Raw genomic sequence first — 17,425 nt, 5'->3', positions numbered from 1 at the left:
CAGAAACTCACCCCTGAAATACAGTTTAAATAACCCAGAGCCCTATAACCTTCAAATCAAGTAATGAAGATCTTCCCACTGTTCTTTTTGTTAGATTAATAAAAGGCTACACATTTCCTCAAGGCGCTCTCCTTGTGGTTCTTTCTCCCTGTGATGTAGCATTCGCTGTTCAAAGACGTACTGGGACATTTCCATTAGTAAATAACAACAAAGTAATTTTGCTGCGTCTAGCCATAGACAGCACTGGCTTGGGCCTAGCTCATGCTGCCCACTTACTTAATGGTAACAGTGCAGCATAGGGGAGACAGAGGGTACATCTACACTACAACGGGGAGTCGATTTAAGATACGCAAATTCAGCTACGTGAATAGCGTACCTGAATTCGACGTATTGCAGCCGACTTACCCCGTTGTGAGGACGGCGGCAAAATCGACTTCTGCCGCTTTTTGTCGGCGGGGCTTACTACCACCTCCGCTGGTGGAGTAAGAGCGCCGATTCGGGGATCGATTGTCGCGTCCCAACGGGACGCGATAAATCGATCCCCGAGAGGTCGATTTCTACCCGCCGATTCAGGCGGGTAGTATAGACCAGACCAGAGTAATACCTCTGCTTTAGTGTGGAGTCTTCTACCTTTAACAAAATAATAGTGGATCACTCAGCCTGGAGGCACTCTGGGGAATGGAAGCTAAATCCAATGAGGAAGGAATGTTGTCTAGTGGCAAACGCAGGGGACTGCAGATCGGGGAATCTGTCACATTCCCTGTGCGTGAAATTCAGCCACAGGGCAGGGGACCCCAGCACAAGGCCTATGTTTAAGCCCTCTTTTGAGGACCTAAGCGACATATGAGCCTTGTGCTGGCCCTCCGCACAGGGGTGAATGTCTCTCCGTATGACCTTGGGCAAAACACTTAACCCCTTTGTGAAATTGGTGTGGGAAGTTGTTTGTGGGATCGCATACAGGAATGTGAACACTAGTAAAGAGACTGGTGATTTCCTTAATCAGGGAGGCAGTGCGGCTTAGCGGATAGGGCACTGAACCAAGCCTCAGGAGCTCTGGGTTTGGTTCCCAGTTTTATCACTGGGTGGGCATGGCCAAGTCCCTTCTCTGCACCTCATTGTCCCTGTCTGTTACACGGGCATGTGTCTGACGTCCTTGGTAAAGTGCTTTGAGTTCCAGTACTGCAAGTAAGCCTTGTTATTTTAAACGAAAGCTGCCAGAGAAATGTGTATTGCTTTATTATTATTTGGTTGAAATAGAAACTTTTCATTAAATCCTGTATTTCCCATGACTGTTCTTTCCTCAATGAGGAAGAAAACAAGCCAAACAAAGCGGCCTCACCAATGTTAGATAAGAGGGGCTTAGCGGGAAATGCTGGTAAGAAATGAAGGAAATTAATACGCAACAATAATTACACTGTAAGGCTTCCAATTTGTATTTCAATATGTCATTTACATAATAACAAAGCTGAACCATTTGGTAGCTAATGACACAGGCTGATCTCAAGGTTTTGTTTTCTTGTAAGTTCCTTTCAATGGAAGCACTTTGATGTCTGTCAGCAAAACACGCTCCTTTTGAGACAGTCTCCTATTTAGTTATTGACACTGTGTCCAAGGGCTGTTTTCCCCCTTCTCATGCTTAGATATTGACAATATGTCTAAGAACTCTTTCCCCCCCTCCTCTCCTCTCTTCTCTATTTCCAAGGCCAAACTTGGGAGCCAATAATGGTAACTGGGCCAGAAATGTAAAAACTTGAGTCTAGGTACCTTCGTTGGGCCCGATCCTGCGTGGTGCTGTTACTGAGAGCAGAGGATTTCTCAGCCCTTTGCCCCTCTGTTGGACCCTGTGCTGCAATGTTGTTTTATGGGTGCAGCTTAGGAATCAGAAAACATGAATGCTGTTCCTAGCTCTGCCACTGACTGATCTGCCATGTGGCAAGTAAAAATCACATGAGCTCTCTGTGCCTCGGTTTCCCCATATGTGCAATGGGGATAATATTTGATTTGGTAAAGCACTTCAGGATCTTTGCATAAAAAGTGCTCTGAGCATTAGGATTGGCCCAAATCCTGAGGTCCTTTCTCGCTTTGTATTCAGTGCTTACTCAGACATAGCTCCCTTTGATTTGAATGGGAGTTAGTAATAATGACTGCCTTATTCAGACTATTACTTGCTCACTGTAGAGTCAACAGGGCAAGCACACAGCTTAAAGAACAGTTGCACTTAAAAAAGGTTTTTAAAAAATGAACAGAGGCTAATGAAAATGTGGGGAGACAGGTTACTTCCTGCATATCTGGTGGGGATACCCTCACTTAGCTCTTGCATCTCAGCAGTAACTCTCTCCCATAGGCTCCTGCAATCTTTCTTATGGGATCAAGCATTGAGGAAATCCAGGAGATAACTGAATTCCCAGCTCAGGATGGCTGCAATATTTTACTGAATACCGAAAGAAAAACTGATGTTGAAACTTTGATGGCCAAACTATGGGCCACATGAGTCATGGAAAACCTGATCAACTCGGAAAGTCTACATGAGGGAGACAATCTCAAACTATTGTTAAAATTAAGGAAACACAAACCATGCCCCCATCATTTTACTGAAGCCTTTACCCCTTGGAAAGTCTTTTAATTGTTGTTCTTTGGTTGATTTGACGTTTGTCGTGTATTTGTTGGCTTCCTACCGACCTTATAACATGAGCTTGAAAAACAGGTGCAATGCTGAGAGATGGGTAAGCTCTTGGGGGCAGGAACTCTCTTTGCACATGTACAGTGCCTAGTACAAAAGGGACTTTTAAGCATGGTGCGGGGGTTCCAAGAATTACAGTACCTAAATATGAAACAATACGAACGGATAAACTAGCAGGTGAATATGCTTTCACATTAACTATGCTCCTGCCATAAATGCAACTCACCACCAATAAACTCCTGCCACAACTAGAAGAACAAAACACACATGAACAGCAAGATGAGACTGTCTGGATTACTCAAACTATATGCATGCAATTTGAGGGGGAAATCCTCCAGGTTGTGGTTGTTTTTCTGTTTGGGAGTTTAATTTGTTTGGTTTTTTGCACAATCCTTGTGCCAGAGTTCACGTGCCCGATTTCAGATTTCTAGTGACAACCAACACAAACTGATGGGCGACCCTTTCTGATTTTTGTTTGATCAAGCTGGATACAGAACAAATACAGCTCCTGCATAGGTTCCAAATAGCATGGCCAGCATGTGCACTAAGGGATGTTTGTAAATCCTGCCCAGTGCCAAAACATCAATCCAGTTTTGTCCATGATGTTAATAGCAGAGCATTGCTGGGATTGTCTAAGTATATTTTCTTCTGAGAGAACTGCTGCCTTTTCTTTCTATGGATGGTTTTTCTTCCCATCATCACCAACTACCTCAGAGAGAGAGACAAGGTCCAGTCTGCCTCGAATTAGGGACTGAAAGAATGAATGAATCACTTAAGTCTTATATGTGGATCCTCAATTATGAGAGGTCAATGTGAAAAGAACTAGCTTGGGCCAAATTCATCACTCATTCAGTGGAGTTACACCAAAGATTAATGTGGCCCCTTGATGCTGACTTCCTCTTTGGCCTGTGATGAGTCATTTCACGTTTCTGCTCAGTTTCTCCATCTGTAAATTGGACAGAACTAATTGTGAGGATTCGTTACTTAAAGATTGTAAATGCTTTGAAGGTGAAACATACTGAACAAGAGTGAAAGCATAGTCATTAATACAGTAATTTCAAATCCTAATAGTATGCTCTACTCCCTTTTCTCTACGGATCAGGAACCATTGTACAAACTCTATCATACTGTATAAAAGTCCAGGCCTCTAGCTCTTACTCATATGTGTGTGTGTGTGTGTGTGTGTGTGTGTGTGTGTGTGTGTGTGTGTGTGTGTGTGTGTGTGTGTAAGGGGTGTGGTTTCAGACCTAGCACTGTACATAAAAATAGCTGGGTTAATCATTGTAGCAGCCGCTGACACAACACTGCAGTCACCAAGGCTCCAAGCTCCTCCTTTACAGTCATAAAGGAAACTTGGTTTAATGGGGTTGGCACAGAGTCTCAGTCGTCATGAAACTCCAACCAGGAGGCGATTTGATATGAAATCAGTTGGGGTGTCAGGTAGTCGAAATCAGAAAAGGCTCAGGAAATGAGTATCCACCTCTGGGGTATAAGCCATTCCTTCCACACTTTCCCCTGAACACAACCTAATTGTGTTCCAGAAGATTTACTTGTGCATTGTAAAGCCTCCAGGAATGCCTCCTTTAATAAGCCCTTTGCTATTGGCTCTTCAGTCCACTTATCTGTTGCTGGTGCTCCCTGGGAATCAATTGAAATTGGTTATTTGGATCCATGGAAGCCCATGGAAGGTTAGAGTGAAAGGTGGGCAAGTTACACCTTGTACCACTCAGTATCTATGGTGTATGCAAAACCTCAATACATCATGCACAGGATGGTACATAAAGCAAGAAAACTCTTCTACATTCCAATAAAAATTCAAAAATCCATTGCAAAGCATTTCAGGAATTGCTATAGTTTGGAAGAAAGTGTTACTTAAAATTTTATGAATGCCCAACCATATTTTAAGGGGCAAATTCAGAGCTAACGCTGGCTTATCTTACTCACCCGAGCAGGTCCCTTGTCTTCAGTGGGACAACTCGGATGAGTAAGGCAACTGGACTGGTTCTAAGGCAGTGCTGGATACAGTGTGTTTTTTTTCTTCCTTCTCTGCCTGCTAAGGAATGAATTCTGCTCCCATTAGAATTAGTGTGAGTGGTAGGTGTAAATCTGATGGCATAATTTGGCTCTTAGATGCATGGATGCCACAGTGATTGGGCTTGATATAAGAACTCAAGTACATTGTGTGCAAAATTGCTTGCTGAAAATAGTCTGTGTTCCTTCTGCACTGATAATGCCAAATGACATTCTCTTTAGCCGACAGCCTAGACTTGTTTTTAGACAGTGGATCAATCAATGTATTCCTAAGAGTGGTGTAAAATTCACATTTCAGTGACTAGAGAACTAGATCCTCCATTTGGCCCATCCCACCAGGGACATGATCTCAAGACTTTTGATGTGTCATTCCATCTACCTAAGAAGATAGCTGATCCCATCTGTGCCATACAGAGCCACCCAGATCGGTCTGGAATATCCAGCAGCTAATCCATCCACGGAAAAGATGTACCTCTCCCCTGCCGGTGCATTACAGCATGAGGCCGCAGTTGTGCTTTCCCTTTAAGGATGGAAAGAGGCACATTGTTGTTTATCTATATTTCAGTAGTGCCTAGCAACTCCAATCAAGGATCAGGGCCCAAAGGTGCTAGGCACGGGAGGACCAGTAATAAAGATAACTGTACCTGGGTCTAGAGAGAATACAGTCTAGGTGTCAGGACAAAAATGAGACAAATGGGGGTGGGGAATTAAGTGAATGAGGTAGCCATAAAAAGAATTTATCATAAAAGCAGAAGTCAGTTTGCCACATGCTTTACCTGTGCCAGACAGGAGTGGGTTTTGGGGCATCACAACAGAGGTAAGTTTCAAGGAGGGATTTAAAACATACTGAAGTTGCAGCTTTACCAATACTGCAGGGGAGTTTCCCCCATGTGCAGGAGTGTTAGAGGGAGAAGTGGACAGGTGGGCAATTGAAGCCGCCCTCTGTCAGAGTGAAGGCAGAGGTTGATATCTCAATAAGCTAGTAGATATAGGTTGGGTGGGGCTAAATGCAGAAGGCCTTGAAAGCAGAACCAATGAGGGAACACACAGCGTGGAGTGAGGTGGTCAGTACAAAGAGCAGGGAAACTGAACGTAACAACAACCTTTTGAGGGGAACAAAGCGGCTGGTTACAAGGCTAAATAAGGGATTGCAGTAGCTAAGGGGAACAGGACAAAGGCCTGAACAAGAGCCTTGGCAGTCCATACAGACAAGGCTAACTCTGAGAAATGTTACGCAGATTGAAGGGGCAAGACTTGGATGTGGGCTGGACATGTGGGTAAGGGCCATGTCCAAGATGACACCTGAGTAACTGGGAGGATGGTGAAGGGAAGGCCTAGGGGGATGAGGATCAAAATCTCAGTTTTTGTCCCTAATGAACTTAAGTTCCCAGCTGGCTATTCCCAAAGTTGTCAGCTGTATCATGATTTGAGACAACACAATTTCAGAGTCGACATGACAACCAATATTTGTGGGCTCCACTTCTGGTTTTTGGAGACAACCCCTGGGTCCAAGTAAGTTTTGAACTGCACACAAACCACTCAAACCAAGAACAACTTAAGGTTTCATGTACAACTACGATGCGATGAAAACTACAGTACTGTAGCCCAGCATCAAATTCATCTGTGCCACAAACCGTACTGGATGGCTGAACATGTCAGTAAGAGGAGGGGGGTAGTTTGAAAGTATTTCTTAGGGGCAATTAAACAGAGGAAAGACTAATTACTCTTGCAGGACAACTCAATTCATTGGACTGTAGATGTGCTACTAACTCAGGCCTGTATGAAACATAATGAAAGCAAACCACTCGGAGTTTCATGTCAATCACCTGCCTCGGGCTAGTAGACTCGGCCAGGTGCCAGGACTACTCACCCAAGTGAGGACTAGTCTCATGAGTAAGGGCTGCAGGAACAGACCCCATCAACATTACAAGCAAAAGATCCAAAAGGCCCAGGGGGTTAGGTGAAAAAGACCTGTCCATTCACCTCTGGGGCTGCAGTTCAAGTTCACCCAGCATTGAGATTATAATCATTTGCATTACGTTAACACTCTCCATAGTGTGCATTGTCACAATTTGGAGTAGGGGGTGATCTCTGCTCTTCAAAATACCCAGGAATGAGTCATGATGGAGAATGAATTACCAGTCATTCCCTGAAAAGAAGTTTCCTCCAGACAATGGTCTGAGGTCAGTGTTGTGGCAGAGTGGAGGAAAGCTGATGGAGGGTCGGCGGAGGGAGGGAAGGCAAACTTAATTTTCCAGGACTTTATGTGCTTGTAAGTTATTTTTGAAAGCATTGACATTCCTACGGTGAGAGAAGAATGTAAATCACATGTGCTAGAGTGAAATGCTTTTGTGCAAGTTAAAGATCGTCTTGTGACATAGGACCAGATCTGGTGTAAAGTTGCTGCCACAGCCTTGCAGTCAATGGAGTTGCGCCCACTTCTGCCTGGGCGGCATTTGCCCCAGAAAGAAAAGAAAATGAAAGAACTCCTATATCATTTTGAATGAGTCATTGACAACTGTACCTGATCTAAAGTCCACTGAAATCAACAGAGAGACTTCATTAAGTTTCAGATCAGGCCCTCAAAACCCATTATTGCATGAAGTTTTAAAAATCCCCCAAATTCCCTTTAAATTCTTTAAAAAAATCTTTGCTTTTCTTTTTGGTTGGAATCAGAAAGCTTGCAAAAGAAGTTCCCTGATCTCACCAAGTATCCCAGGTGAGGAGACTGTTGTTCGCTTTACCCAGAAATGCCCGTGAGTGACATTTTGAGCATTAAAGAAAAGAGAAAATAGCATTGAAGTGAGCTTGTAGGATCCTAAAAAAGTAAGGATACAAGAAACTACAAAGGAAAACCATGGCGTGTCAATAAAATAAAGTTTCAGGAGTATCAGGTAACAGAACAGTTGACTTCAGTAGAACCATGATTTGGCCCTTGATGTCTTGCGGGAAGGGGGGGTGATTATTTAGACCCCGATTCGGCAATCCACTCTGTGCTAGTGGATCCCTGTGCCTGTGTGGACCCACACTGAGATCAAATGGAACTTCATGTGTGCACAGGGGTCTGCTAAACATGTAGCAACAGGCAGGTTAAGGGCCATAGTCTGGAAGTTCTATGAGCCAGAGCGTCACGTGTCATCCATGTTCAGTACAGTGGTAAGCACAACTGGATGTCTGCAAAAGATGAGGCTAACAATGAAGGATGTGGGATGGAGGCTGAGACCCAGATTCTCAAAGATATTGAGAGGCCTAGCTGCGATGAAATCAATGGGAGTTGAGGATCCCGGCCTGAGTTCATTTAGTGTGACATTGCCAATGAACACTGCGTCTAGACAGTAAGTTTTTGAATACATGCTCAGAACCTCTTGTTAGAAACAAAAAAATAAAATAAAGACATCGATCAATTTGGAAATGGAAAGGCAGCAGCTACAGTGTAAACGAGTCCCAGAAAAGAAATGCTTATCCTGGCTATTGTTCTAATAATGCTTTTAACCTGCTGTGGAGGCAGCTAAGGTCACTCCCCCCCACTTTCCGTGTTGAAGTGGTATGGGCCACATATGCAGGGTCTCCTACATGCACAGATCAGTTCTTTAGAGTAGGGACCATCTTTTTGCTCTGTGTTTGTACTGTGCCTAGCACAGTGGGGTCCTGGTGCATGACTAGATGCGCTTGCAATACAAATAATAATGGGAGCATGATCAGGCCATGCACTTAAAGGTCAAGTGAATTTCTGATCCCTTTAGGACTCACTACACTTCTGTCACAGATTGATGTTGGTAAATCATCAGATGAAGTTTATTTCAAAATAATAGTAGCAGTAATAATACTCTATCACTGTATGAATACTAATGTATAGAAAAACATGGAAATAGATGTCGCAGCAACCCAAACCAATTCTTTTTTTCATCTTAATATTATCACTATTGCACGGAGTGAAATGTCTGCCATTGACAGATGGTCAGTACAATTATCACTAGAAAAACAGGTCCGTCCTTCAAAAAGGGCAGCAACAGACTTTTAAAGGCAGGTGAAATTTTTAAAAAGGATTAGAATGGGATTATCCCTGCGAGAGAGAGAACAGGTGCATCAAAGATCCTCTGCTGAGAGAAAATCCACAGTCATTTTTAATGACATACTTTAAAATATTCCCTTCAAAGTCTGCGATTTGTGTTTCATACCAGCAATTTACACCCAAGATGGCATCAGTGAGGATCAGGAAGTTAGAATGGCTGCCAGAAAAACAAGTGACTATTCCTAAGTGGAATACTTTGCATGCTTGCTTTCATTCTTTGAATGAAAAATACTACAAAGGTCTGGAAGCTAAGAGTGGGGAGAGCTTTCCACTATTCCAGCTAGAAAACAGGCTCAAGTCTAGTCCCTGCCTTCTATTTTTTTACAGAGCTCAGACACCAGCGCTGCTGCCTGGCCCTCCGTGAAGAAATTCTTTAAAAAAATACAAATGTTTGTTCTGAATGCTAGTGCCCAGTGAACAAACACCACCACAGCTATCGCTGCCATTGCACTGAATAGAGCTTTATGCGTGCATTTGTTGAACTGGATTAAAAACATCTGTGGTACAACTACAGATGCTGGGAAAGATCCCAGGTGGAGTTAGGTCAGTTTACCCCAGCTGCTGACCTGGCCCAATATTTTTGCTCAAATTGATGGCTTTGTTTTCAGTTGCTATGCATGATTATGCAGTAGGATATGAAAAAACAAAATCACAGATCAGTAAAGCATGTCATTCAAAATCAATATAGGCACACAATAATCCCTTGGGTTTCTGGATCTCACGGTGTCTGCTAGATTTGCACTTAAGAACATATTGTCCTGTACTATTAAACTTTCTAAACTGGCTAGAGTTGGAACAAAGACACTTCATGTTGTCGTTTTATTTATTGTGACTCTCCCCTGGAAACTTACCACTTATGTGATATGTTCCAAAAATACTGAGCTTGGTTCTCTTTCCACTTATGCTGCTGTAAATTGGGTGCAACCAATTTTAATTGATGCGCAGAGGTGTAAAACTGACCTCGCTGAGAGAAGAGACAGGTCCTCTGATCTTAATCTGTGATCTTCAGTTATATAGGAGTACGCTCCCCTCTGTTGCACAATACGGAGGGAAACAGATGGGCACAAGTTGTTGCTCAAAGGGACCCGGAACCTCCAGCACAGATAAGTAATGCCGAAGCAATATGCTGTCTGAACAGGATATGTTCCAGTTAGGCAGCAGAGCAAATGCTCTGTCAACACAGTATTGCCAGCTCTCACGATCTTATTGTGGGTCTCACAATATTGGGTGTTTTTCTGAGCATCCCAGCTGCTGGAGTCAAGAGAATGCATGCAAAGCTCAGCTTTCATTTTAGAAAGAAGGAAGTTTCTAGCCTCCATTGCTGTGGAGAAAGACTTGAAAACAGGGTCCTGCTGAGAGCTCAGAAACCAAAAGGCAAATAAAAAGAGCCCAACATTTATTATTTTTTAAAATGTCATGATTTTAAAGCCAATCTTGTGATTGTGGGGTCCTGACTCATGATTTTTAAACACATGGCGTTAGCAATGCTGCAAGACTTCATGCTTTAACAATTGTTTGCGTCTGTGTTGTGGTTATAGTGTTCATCTCCTCAAACAACAGTATCTTTTCCCCCGACTTGTCTCTTTCTGCTTTCTTGCACAGTGCCCCCGTGCCGAAACACACGCCTGATGTCCGTGTGCTACATGCCTACTCCTTCCTCCTCCAGATCATTCTCCCCACATGCTTCTTCTGTGAGTCTTCCCAGGATTACTCCAATGGTACAAACATGTATGCATTTTTTTATGCTTCCATCCCTCTATGTCAGAGTGCCCCAAAATCTTTATCATTCAGCCCCATTTTTATCAAAGCAGATGGGCTCAGGCCCAACTTCGCTATGTCCTGGGCACACAGTTTTTTACGGGTCAGCTGTTAATGAAGCACTAGACAGCTAAGGTATATGCGGCTGTAGCAGACCTACCCGCACAGGTCCCACAAGGCTGGATGAGTTTGTCTCTATGCTGAGTTTAGCTAGCTCTGGAGGGACTCAACCAAACTGGAGCTGGAGGGTGACCAAGGAATCCTTCCCCCAGGGGAGCAGTGTTCCACTGGGGGGCAGAGGCTGGGGAGGGTAGCTGAATGGAGGTACAAAGTAACAGGCTTTTAAGGGGGGGGTCCCTCATCCCCAGCTCATCCCACTATTTGGTCCCCGCCCCCTCCAGTCTGTTCCCCCCATCAGCCCATCCCCACCATTGGGTTTTCTCTGCCTGAGCGGCCAACCCCTGCATTCATGCCCCCTGTTGGCAAGGCTCCACAGTTCCCCATTGCCACTGCCATCACCCACCCACCACACATGTCAGTATCAGCACCACAGCGATGCCTCCAATAAACCAGGCAGAGTCCCTGCAGGGGACTCCCTGCTCACTCCCTGCACCCTGGCTGGGTGTCAAGGAGAGACTGCAGGTGGAGCCAGGACAGGTGCACAGGGGAGTCCAAAATCCTAAGAAGCCATTGGCATTTTTTTCTTTTCCACGTGGTAAATACAAAGGACAGAGAAGAGTTCTGGGTCCTTGCAGACACTGCCCACCGCTTGAGAAAAACCTGCTCTATATAATGACCTGTGTCTGATCCTGTCGTCTTTGGTTTGTCTCTTAGATGACAAACTTCTTGGGGCAAGGACCAGGTCTATATAATGCTGATCATAGTGTTGGTGCTCAGTAGTTACTTTTAATAAATACAGCCTTAAATCTTCAAGAGTGACTAGTGATTTTGGGCACCTCCATTTTTGTGCGCCCTGCTTCAGATGCTTTAAAGGGGTTCTACTTTCAAAAAGTGCTGAGCACCACCATCTGACAGTCAGGGCCCCTCAAAGTGTCTCCAGCTGGGTTCCCAAACCCTGAGGCACCCCCAGTCCCCTACTTGTTGTTGGAAAAAATATGCCTCGAAATCCAAGTTTCTTGAGGGACATCTGGACCCTTTGCATCATCTGAAATTTGCATGAACGAAATGTGTTTTCTCTAGGAACTTGGGGATGAACTTTTGGGGGGATAATTGGAGTTTGGGTCATTTTGTTTTCCCTGTCATAACTTCCATGAATCACAGCAAAAATTGGACTGTGGTCAGATGAGAAGTAGGAGAGCCAGGGTCACAATTATTACGATTCTTTCTTCACGCCTGTGGATGTTACATTGGGAAAAGCAGTGTAAATTAATGATCCCCAAGTCAGCACTGATTCACCCAACATGCCTTTAAAATCCCAGCGGAGGGGGAAGCTCAGGTGAATGCAGAGAACGAATAGATGTGATGAAGGTGGGAGTGGGCTTGTGATCTGCTGTACAAGGTCTGAGACTCTTCTGCTGTGGATCTTCACAAACGTTCTTGCCTTCTACGGAGACAGGGCCCAAGATTTATAAGTTCTATGATTTCAAGTGAATAGAATATTTTCCTGGTAGGCACTTTTCCTTTGCCGTGTTCCCTTCAATCCTCCTTCAGTGATGGAAAACTCATTTACTGAGTTTGAACAACTATAGTAAAATTCCTTAATATGAAGTTGTCTTCAGATTTACTAGTGTATTGTATTCCTCTGTACTGTGTGCTGCTGAGTCTTAGGCTGATGTTGATAGTGCTGGATCCGAATGGCAAGTCTAATTCCCTCTTACTATTCAATTCATGCTGTGGTTGGAAAGCAATAGTCTCTGTGACTGATGTATTAATGTGACTGTTTTTCAGGGCACATTTGTAAAGCAGGGACTGGGTCTTATCTCAGTGCAGCTAATAAAAACTACATTTTAAAAACCCTTGGCATGTTCAAGTGGTTTAACAACACCCCAAATGCAAATTTACCTCTCATGTCTCTGTGGATGACTCACATCTACCTCTCCACTCTGGACCAGTCTCCATCTGTCCAAATTAAAATCTCAGCCTGTCTTTCTGACAACTCCTTGTGGGTGTCCAACTGCCAGCTCAAGCTAACCATGGCTAAAACAGAGCTCTTAATGTTTCTATCCTAGCCCTGCCTGCTCCCTCTTCTTAGTCACTGTGGACAATACTACCATCTTCCCTGTCCCTCTAGCTCATAACCCGGGTGTCATCTTTGACTCAAACCTCTCTCTAGATCCTCACATGCAAACTGGGTCTAAATCTTACGGATTCTTCCTGCATAACATGAATGATAATTGGGAGTAATTTAAGAGCATCCTACTAGATACCCAAAAAGATCAAATCCCACCACTGGTTAAAAGTGGATCTGGTTTAGAGGGGAAGTGAAGGCAGCTACAAAAAATAAAAAGTATATATAACAAAAGGAAGAAGGGGGAAGTTGATAGTCATGAACATAAATCTGAAGTTGCAGGAAATTGATAAGGGAAGCAAAGAAATCTATGGCTAGCAGAGTTAAGGACAATAAAAGGGAGGTTTTTAAAATATATTAGGAACAAAAAGCATCCTAACAATGGTATTGGTCCACTACTAGATGGAAATGGTAGAATTATTGTTAATGCAGAAAATGCAAAAGTGTTCAATAAATATTTCTGTTCTGCACTTGGGGGGAAAACAGATTATGTAGTCTCATCATATGGTGATGGTAATACATGTTAAACAGAAGGTACTAAAGTTAGACATGTTTAAATCAGAGGTCCAGATAACTTGCATCCAAGAGTTTTTGAAGAGTTGGCTGAAGGTCTTGGTAGACTATTAATCTTGCTTTTCAATAAGTCTTGGAGCACTGGAGAAGTTCCAGAAGACTGGATGAAAGGTAATGTGCCAATTTTTAAAAAGGATAAACAGGATGACTCGGCTAAGTAGAGGTCTGTCAGCCTGACATTGATCTCAGGAAAGATAATGGAGCAGCTAATAAGGGACTTGATTAGTAAAGAATTAAAGGAGGGTAATTGATGCATCATTGTTTCCTTGTGGTCCCCTGTCTGTCTGTATCCACCTTTTGTCTTATACTTAAACTGGGAGTTCCTTAGGATAGAGACTGTCTTTTTGTTCTGTGCTTGTATAGCACCTCGCACAATGGGACCCGGATCTATGACTGGGGTTCCTGGGGCTACCACAATACAAATAATAAATAATAGTAATACAATTGGATAAATATTATGCATAAATTTATAGAAACAAGAGATGGGAGAGACCTATTAGATCCCAGATCTAGTATCTGCTGCCATTGCACAACCTTTATTGTATATACTATTCTCCAGTGCTTTGTCCACTTGTGTATGGCCCTTCAATGACACTGTAGTGTTCTACATAACCATTACTATGTAGTAATAGCAAATCTTTTAAAAACTAACTCCCTTAGTCTCTCAGCAAGGTACTTAAACATATGCCTAACTTTAAGCACATTACTTCAATGGAACTTCTGGCGTGTGTAAAGTTAAGCACATTCCTAAGTACCTTGCCTAATCAGAGCCTAAATTATCAGGGTACACGTTTCAGTTAACTGGATAGCTCTACAGCTATCAGTAGTGTCACTGGGTGCATAAGTGTTTGAATGATTGTGTCTTGAGCGGGGTTGAGTCTGATCTTGGCTGCTGAGCCCCTAAAAAGCAGGCCTTAAATTGGACACCCAAAAACAGAGGCACCCAAGATCACTAATCGCTCTGAAAATGTAGGCCAAGCTGTTCTAGTGTGCTTCTGTACAACCCTTTCCCCCCCACTTAACAAATGTGGTCTCAATTTAGTCTCTAGGCGATGTTTGTAAAACCTAACATAAAACAGTGTGAGAATAAAAGTAGCATCTAATCCATGGAGCCCAAGTCTGGAACAGCAGGTGTGTTACTGCCCAGACAAGCTGTGTTAGCAGAGGTATCAATGGAAGAAAGAAGGGAGGTGCTACTTGCACACTGCCTATCTGTTCTATACTTCAATCAATTTCACAAACAATTTTTTCAGATTGCTTCAAGATTAAAAATTGTACAAGGGAGAGGGCACGTATCGAAACATTGTTCTAAAGCTAAGAATCATTTTGTTTATAAAGCCCACCCTAACATGCTTCTCCCACTATTCTAACATGCTTCTCACACTACAAATCATTATTAATCTTTTGTTTTATTGCAATAGCACAAAGAAGCCACTGATGGATTGGGGCCGTATCGTGCTAGCCACCATACAAACACCATTTGAGTGTGGGCAGTTCTGGGATGGAAAATACACAGTTGGTATGTAGTACAGTAACAGGACACGAGGTGCCAGCTGAGACCAGAGTACCAGTGTGCTGAACACTTTATAAAGATATAGTAAGAGTCAGTCCCTGCCCCAAAAGCCAAGACAAAGGTGGTAACCTTTAGTATCCATACAAAGAGCAGAAGCGACTGGGAGGGTCTGGTTTTTGTAGGTTTCATCAGAATGTATAAAGTGCTGTATATAGCTGGCCCAGTAGGAAAAATATTTCCTCTCTTGATTATAATTGTATGAGATGGTAGCTGAAAACCTCAGAGGTTTATATAGTAAAATGTTATCACTTGGCAGAACAAACAACTTTGCAGTTGAAAAGTGAACCCAGAATATGTAGGATTGAGAAAAAGGATGAGGCAGTAGTTTTTAGTCTTCCATAGTCAAACTACAAGCTATTCTAAATTTACTCCATCCCAACATCTCCCCCCACGCCCCCAAAAATAGCTGTTTTGATTAGAAGCAGGATTAACATTGTGTAGTCTAGCCTGAATTTACAGGGCCTGATGATGTACTTACTATCTGCCACGGGAAAATTTCCATGAACTTAAACGGCGAGTGAAGAGCAGTTTAAATTAAAATAAAACCAAGTCACCCTTTCCATTCCCCTTTATTGTTTAGAACTCAACTAGCACTAGGACCACAGCGAATCTCAAAGTCAGGAGGTTCCTTGATTCATTCAATCTCTCTCTCTCACACACACACACACAAACTGCAACAAGGGCAGAGGAACAAGAGAAGTCGGGGAAAGAGCTTTAAACTGTAAAGTTTGAATTTCCAAAGCAATGGGGAAACGTGGCCGGCCGAGGAAAGAACTGAAATGCGAGGGTGATGTTTTGGATCCTTTAGGTCAGCAGCAAGAAATGCCAGCAGCAGATCTGTCCAGGTGCCCATTCAGTGACATTTTCAACAGTAGTGGGGACTCCATGGAAAAGATCAACACTTTCCTGCAAAATGTGCAGATCTTGCTAGAAGCAGCCAGCTACTTGGAGAAAATCGAGAAGGAGAATAAAAGTAAGTTTTGGTTTGGTTCCCTCCCCCCTTCTGTTTTTCTCTAAAGAGGAAAAAGGCAGGAATGTTTGATGACAACAGAAAATGCGTATGAAGATGTAACAAAGAGAGAGAGAGCTCCTTGAGCTCTGACTGCCAGACGAGACTAACTGTTAGTTTCATGACAACCAGACAGTGATATTCGGAGGGAGGGGGGGGGGGCAACCATTTAAAAAATGCACCGAGTTTCTTCATTTAAAATCATGTGCTTAGGCTAAAGTTGATTTGGTTGTTCGGTTTTTTTTCAGTTGTTTTTTAAGATACCCAAGAACACTGGCCCACAATATTAGTGTGTATATATCGAGAGAAGCATGTTTTCATCCCAACCATAGTCCGATAAATACAAAGACAAGTGTAAAATGCATCAAAAATGGACTAAACTAGGCTTTGAACAGGGGGTCCAGTTGAAGCAAACTTTATGATCAAGCAGGGAGCCAAATTATAAACAGTTCGAGAGCTTAATTAAATATCTTGTGCATATTTCAACTCTCCCTAAAGCTAAGCGAATGTTTTTATGTTCTTTTTCCAGATTTTTTAAAGCAGTCTGAACCGAATAACAAATTAATGGGGGGGGGGTAATTATATGTAGTAAGGGATTTCCACCGCCAGCACCTTGGGTAGTGTACTCGTCAGCAAAAAATAAATAATCCAGAACGATTCACACGTTTGTAACGTCGCTGAGCACAACTAATAGACAATAACAGCAGGAAATAGATAGCCTGGCTGGTGTTTAATCTAGCCTCATAACACTGAAGGTCAGCGAAGGAAGAAAAAAAAATGATCAGATGCACCGTGTCAGCCTCCGCAATAAAAAACAAACCCCTAATCCAAACCTTAGCTCCCTTCCGAATTAAGTTGTTGATCTGTATTTAAGGGGGGGAATTGTTTGGTTTGGGAAATAATCCTTAGATAGTGTCCCCCCGGAAATGATCTTTTTATGTTTCAATCGCAATTAAATCAGCCAAGCCTTTGTTGATCGCAGTCTCTTTTATAGTGGAGTGGGGGAAGTGTGTGTGTAAATAGAGAATTGTTTCCTAAAAGGATGGTGTAATAGGGCTTTTTAAGAAGAGGGGTAATACCTTGATGCCAAGGATCAAGCAATGGCTTGCTTAACATCTTAATATGCCAATGGAAGCTTGATGCTGGAATCAATCAATGGAATCAATGTTAGCTAATGCCTTGGCATCAATGGAAGTAGTTCTTAGAGGGGGGAGGGGAGGTGCATACAAAAGCAGTTTCGGCTCCCAAAACAAGGGGTCTTATATTGATCCAGGGCCATTTCCCCAGTTTAGGGGAGTCACCAAAGTGGGGAAGGATAGTGTAGTTAACTGAGCGACACGTCCTTGTTTTCTTTCTCTCTTCCCTACGCATGGGGACAGTCACGTAGGCAAGAAGCAAAACTAGCCAGGTAGCCAGCAGAAAAACGTGCGAGGTTGTTGTCGCTATAAAGGACTTGGCTAGAGCGAGGTTAATCACTTTAT

General features: G+C 43.1%; 1 protein-coding gene and 1 long non-coding RNA gene across 2 annotated transcripts in view; one reads left to right on the top strand and one right to left on the bottom strand.

The window, feature by feature from the left end:
• Positions 1-1,410: 1,410 nt before the first annotated feature.
• LOC135972912 (uncharacterized) overlaps positions 1,411-17,425 on the bottom strand; it is a 30,801-nt gene continuing 14,786 nt past the window's right edge. The window contains exon 2 of the long non-coding RNA XR_010589527.1: positions 1,411-3,626. This is a non-coding gene — a long non-coding RNA (uncharacterized LOC135972912). The remainder of the gene's footprint in view (positions 3,627-17,425) is intronic.
• The window catches only part of MXI1 (MAX interactor 1, dimerization protein), a 90,998-nt gene continuing 89,132 nt past the window's right edge, over positions 15,560-17,425 (top strand). The window contains exon 1 of the mRNA XM_005308145.5: positions 15,560-15,908. Coding sequence (XP_005308202.1) covers positions 15,680-15,908 — 229 coding nt within the window. The 5' untranslated portion in view covers positions 15,560-15,679. The remainder of the gene's footprint in view (positions 15,909-17,425) is intronic.

The sequence above is a fragment of the Chrysemys picta genome, chromosome 7, assembly GCF_011386835.1.
Source record: "Chrysemys picta bellii isolate R12L10 chromosome 7, ASM1138683v2, whole genome shotgun sequence".
In the NCBI taxonomy this organism is placed as follows: domain Eukaryota; kingdom Metazoa; phylum Chordata; order Testudines; family Emydidae; genus Chrysemys; species Chrysemys picta.
The sequence above is the reverse complement of the archived record's forward strand: the minus strand, read 5'-3'. Positions and strand labels throughout refer to the sequence as shown.